This window comes from Mizuhopecten yessoensis, unplaced genomic scaffold, assembly GCF_002113885.1.
Source record: "Mizuhopecten yessoensis strain PY_sf001 unplaced genomic scaffold, ASM211388v2 scaffold923, whole genome shotgun sequence".
NCBI classification, from domain to species: Eukaryota; Metazoa; Mollusca; class Bivalvia; order Pectinida; family Pectinidae; genus Mizuhopecten; species Mizuhopecten yessoensis.
In genome coordinates this window covers 871,131-884,249 of record NW_018403789.1, presented here as the reverse complement: position 1 = coordinate 884,249, position 13,119 = coordinate 871,131, and the positions used below count along the sequence as shown (strand labels likewise).

Sequence of the window (13,119 nt, the reverse complement as noted above, 5' to 3'; positions counted from 1 at the left end):
TACATGTTGTAGAGGTCATGCTCCGCCGGAAACGGTCTTCACGCTCTACATGTTGTAGAGGCCATGCTCCGCCGGAAATGGTCTTCACGATGTACATGTTGTAGAGATTATGCTCCGCCGGAAACGGTCTTCACGATGCACATGTTGTAGAGGCCATGCTCCGCCGGAAACGGTCTTCACGCTGTACATGTTGTAGAGGCTATGCTCCGCCGGAAACGGTCTTCACGCTCTACATGTTGTAGAGGCCATGCGCCGCCGGAAATGGTCTTCACGATGTACATGTTGTAGAGGCCATGCTCCGCCGGCAACGGTCTTCACGATGTACATGTTGTAGAGGCCATGCTCCGCCGGCAACGGTCTTCACGATGTACATGTTGTAGAGGCCATGCTCCGCCGGAAACGGTCTTTACGGTGTACATGTTGTAGAGGATTTTAGGCTGATTTACGGTAAACCAAGAAAGCATACAACACCTACTGATCAGGCCAGCGATTATTTGGAAAATAAAAAAGAATGTTCGATGAAACTAAAATTAGTCCAGAGCGTCCTGGCAAATATATATTCACATATTGATAGCACAAGATGTATTTACTTTAGTCGCTGGCCAATGGAATTGCTTTTATCTAGATTTAATGACCAGTTAAATATCCTTTATATATGCCAATTTCCAATGAATCGTTTCCTTATCCTTGGTATTATTACTAGTATTTATGTATATCATCAAGTTTCAATATTTCATTTTGCAGAAATTGCAAGCATCCAGATTTCTACAATGGGCTTAATTAGATTGATCAGATGGTAGATGCGTTGGCCCACTGTTTATTGTAACACACATACATACCTGTGTAGATGTATATGTAAGGGAAATAAAAGTAAGAAATATCATCTACCATTGTTCCATTGTATTTACTTTAACAGGTACATATCGTCACAGAGGTACTGTATTGGTTTTTGAGAAAGAGTAAAGAATTCCCTTTCATGTTCTGGAGCTAAACGACACTAATTCGTATTTGATCTTAAGTAGTTAATAATCGACAGTTTCCTTAAAGGTTTAAAGAGAAAGAGTCATCACTTTCCTTTGACGTTTATGTATCAATATTTGACATTTTTGTCTCTTTAACTTGATGGTGCAAGAGTCGGCATTTCCTCTTTACCTGAACAAAGATTTGTTTATGGCACAAGATCCAAAATATCCCTTTAGCTTTAAGATAGGGAAAAGAGCCAACAGTTCCTTGAAGTTTATAGAGCAAGAGAAATGAGACGACCTTTCCCCTTTAATTTCATGTAGCATGAAGTGACAATTCGTCTTTTTACTCAATTGGTAATAAGACTATACCCCCTCCTAAGTTAATGTTCCAGGTTGCCTTTTCTATGTTTGACAAGAAAGAGTAGAATAGAATTTTGTAAGAGACAATATTTTCATTTAAAATTACACATAGAAAATTCGACGGTATTCCTTTAAGAGTTAATAATTTTCAGCTAGACGCAAGATACAACAGTTTACAAAATGAATGTGACCAGTGTCACTACCCGCTACAATAACAATCTATAAAGAATGGTACTAGAGAGTTTGGGGATGAATTCCTGGATGATTTGTAGTGTATATGCTTGCAATAAATCAATGTAGCCTTGCTTGTATTAGTCCTGATATGCTGCTCCAGCGCAACCCCGTATTGAAATATGCTAGCCGTACAGGCTTCCGAAACATATCAATTTCAGCTTTGGATTAAATTTCTACACAAGCACTCTGTAATGAAAACTGATCATGCTGCAACATAAAGTCTGATTTTAATATTCGGTAAAAGTATGACATTAGTTAGGTCCAATTTTTGTAACTTCCTTTGGAATATTAAAATTAATCACATGTCAAAAGCCTGTTTCAGTATTTCCTCTTTCTGCAAAATAAATCTATTTGAACGAAACGACTTGTCAGACTAAGAAAAAAAATTTGAATCTTAAGGAACACCGATCTTCCATTACAGTGAAGATGAATCTGTGGTCGTTATTTTGTCTATTGTGTATGGTGTAAGGAATAGGTCTTATGTGTATAATAATCGGGCAAGTTGGTGATAAAATGACACAAATATATCAAACGAACCCATTCGTTCTCGCTGATTATTACTACTTCATCTAATGAACAGTTAATTGTTGCTAGATACCTTGGTTCGAAGAGATAATTATCGCAGATGGCATCACACTGATTCTTTGCTGATCTTAAAGAACACATAGTAACCACCTCACGAAATGTAACAATAGCCAAACGTTACTTGTCATGCATTATATTATTGCATGATTCCAATTTCAAAATCAAGATGTCAGACAAATTGCAAAATGTTTCAGCCCGCTGAAATGTGTTTTCGTGTATTCTTCATTTGTCATACTTCAAGCATTATTGATGTTGAGAATTCAGAATACCAGTTAAATAGAGTACCAGTTGGCAAGCAAGAGGTCCCTGTCGGGGATAATTGTGTATGATTAAAAAAAGAGTACCAGTAGGCAAGCAAGAGGTCCCTGTCGGGGATAATTGTGTATAATTAAAAATAGAGTACCAGTATGCAAACAAGAGGCCCTATCGGGGATAATTCTGTATCATTCAACATTTTTTGTTAAGATAACTTTTAGCAAAGACCTTTTGTGTCGATAAAAAAAAAATTTTTTTTTTTTTTTTGCGATAATGCATTGCTATCATAAAAGTACCAATAATTGCTATGTTGAGACTAATGAATAAGCCAAATGCTCACAAACTACCTTTTATCTGCTATGGGACATTAAGTTCTAAATTGAGGTTTCGGACACTAATAAACCTTCTCTGTCTGGAATAGCGATACCACATACCTTACAAGCCCTTCTTACACACTTAAGCGTCTCGATGATGGTGACAGGGCCACGCCCACAGTTGAGGCCCACCACGTCGGCACCACCCTCCTCCAACATACGACACGCCTCCCCGATATTTATGCCATCCTGGGTATCCATACAGATGGTAGGTTGTAAAGTGATCACAGCAGGTAGACCTTGGCGGCAATAAACATACTGGGTTTATCAATTTCATTCACTCTTTTACTGATTTACAATCGTGTTATGCCATTTCATTTTCTTTGTTTTATGATTTTTTGAAGTCAGTTTTATAATTTCAGATTTATGTTCCCAATCTTTCATATGTTTTTCAAAATTCTGACCGCTGTATTTTTTCGAAAAAAAAACCACCTTGAAAGTAAATGAGTCTGCCTTTTGTTTTATTTACTGTAGGTTGAAGTCCACAGAGTGTTAGTATAAATCAATTCGTATTTGAAGTGCTCACAAATGGGTAACTAGAGATTTCGGATGGAAATCCGATGTTTTTAAGATATATGTCTATGTTAACAAAGTCAGCTCACGGTTGAAAATCATCTTGATAAATTTGATGCAAGGAGTAAGTGACAGTTAACACCAAATTCGCAAATATCTATTTTGAACAACGATTACTAAATTATCGAGGCTCTGTGGTATATTAAAAAATAATGAACAGCTTTAATGGGTTCCTTTTTTACTTACATTTCATTTTCTTGTCTCCCTGCTCTATTACTCATTTCATCTTATAAATATTCCTTGTAGATCATCACTACTTACCGTTTCCATGTTTCTTAATGGCTTCCAGAGCGAGAGCTGCCTCCCCGTATTCTCCAAACGTCTCCCCGACGATAAAATCGGCGCCGCCCTTCACCGCCCACTCCACTTGTTCCTACAAACCGGAATTATAACTAGGTCAAATCCTGTAAAGGAGTCACTACACGCCCATTCATCACTAGCTACGATACCATTAACAAATTTCCATTTAGTTTGTATGTCGACAAGGGTATTGTTCAATTACAATAATGTCAATTGGCGTCTGTGATGCCAAGGACAGATCGTCCGTTTTCGCATTAAATCCCTTGTCCAAAGAACGTTAGCCTTGGATATTGTTGAGACCCTTCACAATAACAATATTTTCATATCAACAAAGATGAGGCTGTCGAAGATTTTCGAATAAGGATCCATTCTAAGAATCATTTATCCGTCTTTACAATAAAACATAACCCGTCCCAAATTCCAGACTGTTTTTCACACACAGCCAAACCATTGACCATAAATAATGACAAAAGACGGATATCTTATTTAAACTGTGTCGACGCTAATTCATTTCAAAATAAATTTAAACAGAAATCAACAAATTAATCAATGTTCACAAGCAAAGATTTATGTAAGGCTGTATCTACTGTAGTACTTATTCATAAATCAAATACTTATTGTCAGCACCTTCATCAAATGCTTTTTTTTCGTGAAAATGCACTTTTCATCATATGATCTGCAATTATTTAACACTATACCTTAAACATCGCCTTGACTTCTGCGGTAGATGCATCGTCGCCTTTCTTGTATATCGTAGAGTTGCATATGTTCCCTGCCATCAATGTACCAGTGTCGTCTGCGACTTCGCGGGCAATTCTGAGTGCCTCCATGTTCATTCTTTCCAAATCGTTTTCTCGACCTATCAGGCGGAGCTTTTCTCGGTGAGCATAGTACTATAACACAATATTTTATATATGAATATTACCTTTCTCATGTTCATGAAGGGCCACCAAAATTGATTTTAAATTTTAAACTTGTCTGTGTTTGAGAATATTGTAATATAACAATACTGAAAAGGGCATAGTACGTATGTGAGAATAGAACAGAAAATGGCGGATTATTGTTTTTCACTGTATACGGGCATAGACATTTATTCATGTTACTTCTCCTTGATTAGTTGGTGTTATTTCCTGATCCTAAGACAGCTGAAGGTTTTTTACTTTTATGGGAGTTATTCCCGGAAATGTTGTGAAGGAAAACATTAACATCGTAACTATAATTATAAGTAATGACATGGACACGCTCTTTCTAAGCAAGCGCCTTCGAAACAAAATTTGTGAAAATAAAAATAAGTATTCTTTCGTGTATAACCTTTTTCCTGTAAAACAGGAAACAGTCAAGGAACGTTGAGTCGGAAAAAACCTAAACAAATCGCATGTCTGCTTTATTTACGACACACCATTTTTGATTTTCTACTGTTTTTACATGTAGGTAACAAACATAATTACACGCCTGAGAGAGTCAACTTGTGGAAGAAATTAATGATATAAAACCACGTACTGTAAACGCCAGGACAACATCACTTCCTGCATGAACAAATTCTTCGTGTAGACTCTTCACGAGCTCTGGATGTTCGATAATAACTTCCGGTACAAAACTTCCTGCTGTGAGATATCCTCTTCTTTCAAATTCAAATATGTATCCCTCCGCCACCACCACGCTCTCGCCATCTCTAAGACGCTCCAACAGACCTATAGAAAAGATTATTTGAATATTTATCTACTATTCACACGATTCTGGAATCATTAGTAAGACATAGCAATGCAAGCTTAAGATGTGTTCCATCGACCTTTGTTAGTCATACATAGTTTCGTATTTCAGCTACGGATTATATTTTTAGATACAACCTTTCAAAATATAAATGTAATGGAGTACCCCGTTTCACATCATTGACAGCTCTTTTCTCTATGTATCTTTGTAATTAAGGAAGTGAACGTTCTAAATACATTTTTGGATCTAAGTGAAGCATCCAATTAGCCGCCTAAATTTTGTCGTATAAAGCCTCTAAGTTCTTTAAAGAAATTACAGTTGGATTATGTTTTTAAAATGTGTTTTAACTTATTGAGTTTGAAAAAGCACGTTTTTTATCGAAATGTTGAAGTAGAACGAAAGCTGACGCTATATGTTTGTAGTTTATAGCGTATTCAAACACATTTGTTATGCCAATGACTGTCTAGTGAAAATGTAAAATTCTTTTTCCTTTTTTAACTATTTAACTTGTTTCGCGATACCTTGTCTCGAACGAGTGGAAATATCAACGACGTTGCTGAGGAGTTATGACAAGTACAGTGAAAAGAAGTCGGATCTGATTTTCAAAATCTCCATTAAGGGTTTACTACCTGTTTGATAATAAACAATTGTTTTAATGGCTGACGTTTTGGTTCATATTTTTATTCGTTCGGCACTGAGAATAGTTCGGGGTCATTTTAAAATAAAAATATGAGCGCATGTTGTTAGTTCATCACGATGAAGTGTCATTTTTACAGAAAATTGTTCAATTAAATATAGCGTGCAGACTGATCTCATAGTAAACTACTTTTCCTGACATAGTGGACTGATCTTAATGTATACTTGATTTACCCGCATTGCAGACTGATCTCATCAACTTAATCAGGATATACCGATATTGTAGCATGGTATCGATCTATTACAACATTAAACGTTTTGGAACCCAGATATATTTTAATATTTGATTGATGAATTCATAAAAGCCAAAAATAAATTCTAGCTACATGTACTTGGTTCATGCAACCATACATAATCACTGTGTAAAAGGATTATGCTATTGACCTATTTAGTTGACCATAGTTTCATAGAAGATAAACCTTAGGTTGGCAGTTAATGATTATGATCATAGTGTCATAGAAAAGAAGACACATCTAGTGTTGTTGTCATAGCAGTACCAGGGGCCGCAGTAGCCAAGTGGTTAAGACGTCCGACATTCTGCTATCACACGCCTTTCACTACTGGGTCGCGGGTTCGAGGCCTACGTGAGGTAGTCGCTAGGTACCGGCCGTAGGTAGGTGTTTTTTCTCCGGGAACTCCGGCTGTCCTCTAACACCAAAACCTTGCACGTCTTTAAATTGCCATAGCTGTTAATAGGTCGTAAAACGCAAACAAACAAACCAAAGTAACAACCGTTCTCAGCAGATTAACCTTATGTTGGCAGCTCATTAACGTTACATTTGTGTAAAAGGAAAAAAGATACCTCTAATGTTCTTGACCTAGATTGATAGAAGAAGATCAACCTAGTGTTGGAAGCTTATTAAAGTAAGCCAAGCGTTAGCGTTTTCGGAGAGATCAAAGTGCGCATGCATGTCATTGGGTAACATGACTGTCCTTGAGTTCTGATCAGCTTAACCCCCTATATCTATGACTGTCCTTGAGTTCTGATCAGCTTAACCCCCTATATATATGACTGTCCTTGAGTTCTGGTCAGCTTGACCCCCTATATCTATGACTGTCCTTGAGTTCTAATCAGCTTAACCCCCTATATATATATGACTGCCCTTGAGTTCTGATCAGCTTAACTCCCTATATCTATCACTGTCCTTGAGGTCTGATCAGCTTAACTCCCTTTATCTATTTCGATTGGAATAGCGTAGTGTTAAAGTAAACGTTGATTTCCTGTCGAAGTCAATCTTACATGCTGGTTTGATTTGTCTGCCCGCAATAATGTTCTATAGGCAAACTTTCTAGCAGTATTGTAGAAACATTTCCAAAGGATCGAAGTTATCAACATATTCAACGTATTTATGAACACTAAGATAACACATGTTTGTATAAGTCCAAATAAAATTAAATGATGTCAGTGCATAAGATAAATTATAGAACTATTAGTTGATTTTCAAAGGATTTTCTGCGCAGGTTAGTGATCTTAAACCGTGAATATTTATATCAATTATAATCCTAGGAACGTTATGTTTATCCCAATTTTATAGTAATAGATAGAAAAAAAGACATAACAAAACACTAATATGTAACGCTTGAAGTTATTATCTCCCCTTGTGTGATGTCACGATCTGTAACGAGGCTGTTTTAATCCTTACATGATACAAAATTAAGTTAAGTTTATTTCCCGATCCTCTTCATCGGACTCAAAATCATAACATTGAAATATATAAAAGGTTGTTGAAATATCTTGGAAAGATGCGCTAATCTTAAGGCCTAAAATGTGATTGTGTATGCAAATTTTAGACCAGTCTGTTTCGATAAAATAATGCAGAAATAGCATAAATGAAGGTTTTTATTTGTCAAAGACTAAGGGCAATACTATCTAGATACCATAGTTTGAAAAGAGATAGAGAAAGTGTTGTGTTTTATTGGTTTGCATGCTCCTTCGAATCCATTTTGATTGAAAGAAAAAAATGATCAGTGGTAGCCTTCCCCCTTAACCATCTAGGAGGACCTTCCCTTGAAACAGGGCGGAGTGGTTTATGTCGAGTCTGGATGAGTGTGACGGATTAAGCTGAATTTTATCATGGGAGTCGACCTTTCTTGAGCTTTGCATTTTTTGCAATCGATTGGAAGTAGACAATTTGAAAGGAGACTGAAGCCTTTATTGCATTTTATTAACCTTATTCACATTAAATTCGATTGCTCACTCTTAAAGTTTTGACGAAAGATTTCACACGGTCAAGCTGCCACAGAATTTGATAAACGTTATCTTATACATGACGCACATCATGCCTTTTGAACCCAAAGATAGCGTATTTTTTTATTTATTTTTGTGTACGTATGTGTGTGTGTGTGGGGGGGGGGGGTCATTTCAATAAGCGAATACGGTCACAGTGCAACTAGGCATATATCTTGTTTCTGATCTGAATCAAGGATACTTAATAAAAACGCCTTCAAGTTTATACAAAACTTATAACAAAAACATTTTAGTTTCAACTATAAAACAATGAACATCGGGCAATATTTGATTATGACAAACACCCTATGCTTTTTATTTTTAATGGGCTAATCCTAAATCATTAACAATTTTGAGGCAGTCGCCTCACACAAATCAGTTTAAAAAATACTAAGCAAAGGAGAACCAACGTCTGTGCTCCGGTATTTCGAAAGAATCGAGAGGTATTTGTAAGGTTCAAATTAGATTTTCCTTCTTTTTTCTTCTTTTTGTTTGTTAAATCCGAAACATACGTCTACCAGATACACACTTTGCAACGTCCAAAAATATGTGTTTGACTTAAAAAGCAATGCATTAACTCAGAAAAATTGTGTCTTTTGATATATATGTTTGCAGTCGTAGGAGGAATGAAAAACTCATTTTCGTAAAATGATATCACTCTAACGCATATTTAATGAAAAAAGACAAATTATTTCAAACTGATATGAAACTAATAGTTTGAAAATGTTTTAAAGCATTTTATGGAATCCGTTTTGGATTGATATATATATAGAAAATATTGTTATATTTTTTTATCAATAACCTCCTCTCGTTCAAAATATACCAGTGTTCATATTCATTTTGGAGTGTCGGCTGGCACAGTAGATAGTGCACTTGCTTTTCACTACGACAGGCGAGGTTCGATTAGTCGATCGGACGGGAAATTGCATTGGGTTGACCGACCAAGCGGGTTTGCTCTGGGCACTTCGGTTTCCTAAACATTAAGAGCCCCACTTACTTACATCCGTGCCGACAAGAGTGATTCATATAAGCTGAATTTACTTGTGTCATCATTGTTGTAAAATGAATTTAGTTTTTTGTTATTCGTTTTTTAATCTTTTTTTTCTGACTCGAAGAGAAACAGAAATTGACCCAATCACCATGATTTACATGGCAAGACGCCAATAATTGATCTACCGGCAAGATTTCCGGCAAATTTGGCAATTACATTTTCTGGAGAAAAAAAATACATGTCGTATTGAATGTTGGTTTAGCTACACATAAGCTGAATGGCCATGTCAAAGAAAACAATATGACGAACTATATCATAGTAACCCATCTGAAAATCGTGGTCGGTCAACTTTCTGTTTGTTATCTGTATGAATTTCTCTCTGAAATAAGTAACTTTATCCATTCCTGAATCGGACACTTCATCCACGTGCGTGCTATGTCTGGTCCTATCGATTATTTACATCACATTACCGTTAAGTTACATCTCAATTGTCAATGCAGGCTGTACCGCGTATGTCACTTTATTGAAACCGTGTAAATTAATTATCTGGAGATCCTATTTATTTTTAAATAAAACAAATGTAAAAAGATCATCATTATTTACACTGAACTCTATTGAAGTCCTGAGGAGCAATCGGACAAAATGTAAAATGAATTCTTTTGGCGCCGACATTAGGATTTGTATCATAACGAAGTTGGGTCGGTATGTCTCAAAAATAAAAATGTACGGCCTAAACGATATCATTTGATAATAAGAGAAGAAGAATGTATATGACAAAAATAAAATGTCCATACCTCATCGACAACAATCGGTAATGGACTGATTTTATTTCAAACATTTTTGATGGTCGTACAAATCTTCTTCTCACATTATGCCTTCAAAATGTCACGCTTGCGTGTCACGGTTTATCTTTAATTACCTTTACATCAAAATCATATGAATTTAGTGATTTGTTTTTACGACTTTTAATATCGTGTTTTACAAGTGGATCGCCATGTCTGATGTCCGTAGTTACTATTCACCAGTGGTATCGTTCCTAGTTACATTAATTGAGTTGTACCAGAGAACCACATTAATAACATTTTTTTCGAAGATAAAGAAAACCGGGCACACTCATTCATGAAGAATACTTTCAAATTAACGAAAAGCGCCGAACTGTGTTTTGGAGTTTCATTAACAATCCCCCAGTGCCTTGTTTGAGAACGTGACATTTCTATGATTTGAGCTAGATTTACATGATGCGCGTTTTAAATGGGAAAAAAACATGCTTACTTAGTGTGTCTTGTGGTTTAGTTTAGAAATCATTGAAAACCTGACATTCCTTGTAGTTAACCGACATTTACAAACAGGAAATCGTCAATGGCGCAAAAGACGCTAACCCTCCCGATACACCTGGTCCTGTTCTCCTTTCGTTCTTTTAAAGGTTCTCCTTCTTTCTTTCGTTCATAGTTTGCCAAATATTCATTGATTTTGAATAACAATTACGGTCTTTTCTTGTTTACTTCTTACCACGCGCATTACTCAATGTCAGTGACAAGTTTCACGTCAATGTAATTGCGACCTTACGATAGCGAAGTAAACATCGATCACACTTTTAGGAAAGGGAAACATAAAAAAAATATCACAGGCTGTTGGAAACAGCATAATAAATATCCAATAGACAAAAACGAGGAATATCGTTGCGAACAGATGTATCACTTCGTCTTCAGCGGAGTCTTCACCTTGGGACTAAGAGAAATGCAACGAATTTGTTTTTACTTCGTCAATAACAAATCTTCCGATTTATGCATTTTTTGACATCAGTTGAAAGCCGACAAATTTAAATGGGAATAGTATTGTATTTTTTTTTCATAAACCTCTCTGGTAATAATAATTAAGATCGATTGCCCTTAACGCTGTGATCTTTTTAGAATGGATGTCATCTATGAGAACGATTATACAAGGAAAAGTGTTTCATTCCACATGTATGGTCTCGGGTTATAAGAAACTAGGGTTCTGTTTTCCCTGAGTTAATATAATCAGCGAAACTGTAAAACTACTTTAAAAAATTCGAAGTCCTCTAATAATGAACTTACATTATTTAATATGAGAAACAATGACAAATGGGTACAAAGCAAAATAATCAAAAGTTATAAAATATGAAAACAGAAAATGACAAGAAAACACTGACGTGTTAATGAACCACAAATCGAGCTCAAAATTGAGCAAAAAAGGACAAAGGAAATATTTACGTGGAGACTCTCGAAAAGTAACAGGAAATAAGAACAGCTATTCTTCTGGAAGAGTAAGCGCCGTCTGCTTCATCGAAGACACCCGTCATGAAAATCTAAGTCAAATCATGTAATGTCACATCCTGAAAAAATCCCAAACAGCTGCCAGTTCATATGCTTGGTATGTCATATCACTGGTGAAAAGTATTGTTTCAATTGAAACTTCAAAATCATGTGAAGACTCTTGCTCTACCTGGAGGGATATGAGTACAGATGAACCCTCCCAAATCATTTTTATATACAATTAACGGATTTTGTTTTATTTATGTCTTATTCCCAGCATGTTCGCTAAACAGTTTAGGGAAAGAGGCGTGTTGTATTTCCTGGGTCACTACAAATAAATAAGTGTCTTAAACTGACCACACTCTAGTAGACTCCACATGGCTGATTTGTCACCTGTGTATGACACTCAAGGTCGCTTAAGGCTTTGGAACTATATACATATACCACTTCGTCAACAAACATGACCATTTCATAATATAACATAAAACGAACAGACCATGAAAAGAAGACAGCATAAAGAATGTATTAATAAAGATACAAACAAACTTGACAAACTTTGGAGGAACAAATAAGTATTCCAGAAGGATAACAATCTTTATACCACAACTGATAACAGTCCTTGCGTCAAATACAGAAAGCTTGTATAGGTCATCAACCAGCTAAGGCATAGTTGTTAACATGTCCTTAGACATGGCAGACGTTAAAATCTCATAACCGGAAGTTGATGGCGACATTGAAATATGTTCGGCATGGCTGAAAAATAATACTTATGTTTCTCCGGCAGTATCTAATTGGTCAACAGTATGTAACTTTCCACATATAGACTATGTATATGAATAACACATATATAATATAGCAGGCTGTAGATTAGTCATGTGATATACAAAANCGCAAAGTACAGATGGGTTATCACCTGATTAATCTGAACAGGACAACTTTCAGCACGAGCAGCAGCATTTGAGTAATGTTAATATATAAGAATATCATTCTTGTTATCTAAACACGCTAAGTTTGTTTTGAACACAAACAGGAATTGAACACTTATGTTGCGACCTTTCGAAATTAGCATTTTTGCATTAATCTTACCCTTTGTCGGCATACTTGGTTCTGGCGCTGTTGTTAATGTCACCTGTTCGACACAAGTGATCACTGATACTACTATCACAAACGGACTGAATTGCTTATCATCATGTAAAACATGTATGGAGGCATGTAAAGGTATAAAGCGGATTGTGTATTGTACGACCTAAGGTAAGTACGTCCATCATGTTAATTCAATGTAAGTAAATCCTGATACATGTACTTAATTGACATACATAATTTATTTTGAACTGGATGTATTACTTCCTCTGTATTAATATTTAGCTGTATCAACGTTTTCCTTGAGCTTTGATTCTTCCCGTTTCGTCTAGGAAGAAGAGTTGTACGGTCTTCAGAATGACTTGATTTTAGCATTAGAACTTCTGTGTTTTTAATAATTATACAAAAAATAATCTGTAAGATAGTTGACATCTTCAAAGTCAAGGAACTCGTTCTCGATACACATATCTTCTCTTCGCAATCGGAATTTGTCATG

The 13,119-nt window shown here is 35.9% G+C and overlaps 1 protein-coding gene across 1 annotated transcript in view; it reads right to left on the bottom strand.

Annotated features, from left to right (window-relative positions):
* The window catches only part of LOC110455538 (betaine--homocysteine S-methyltransferase 1-like), a 22,378-nt gene extending 9,675 nt beyond the window's left edge, over positions 1-12,703 (bottom strand). Inside the window, exons 1-5 of the mRNA XM_021505727.1 lie at positions 12,630-12,703; positions 5,147-5,337; positions 4,345-4,539; positions 3,608-3,719; positions 2,803-3,012 (exon numbers count right to left, since the gene is read on the bottom strand). Of these exons, the coding sequence (XP_021361402.1) occupies positions 2,803-3,012; positions 3,608-3,719; positions 4,345-4,539; positions 5,147-5,337; positions 12,630-12,642 (721 nt within the window). The 5' untranslated portion in view covers positions 12,643-12,703. The remainder of the gene's footprint in view (positions 1-2,802; positions 3,013-3,607; positions 3,720-4,344; positions 4,540-5,146; positions 5,338-12,629) is intronic.
* Between the last annotated feature and the right edge of the window lie 416 nt (positions 12,704-13,119).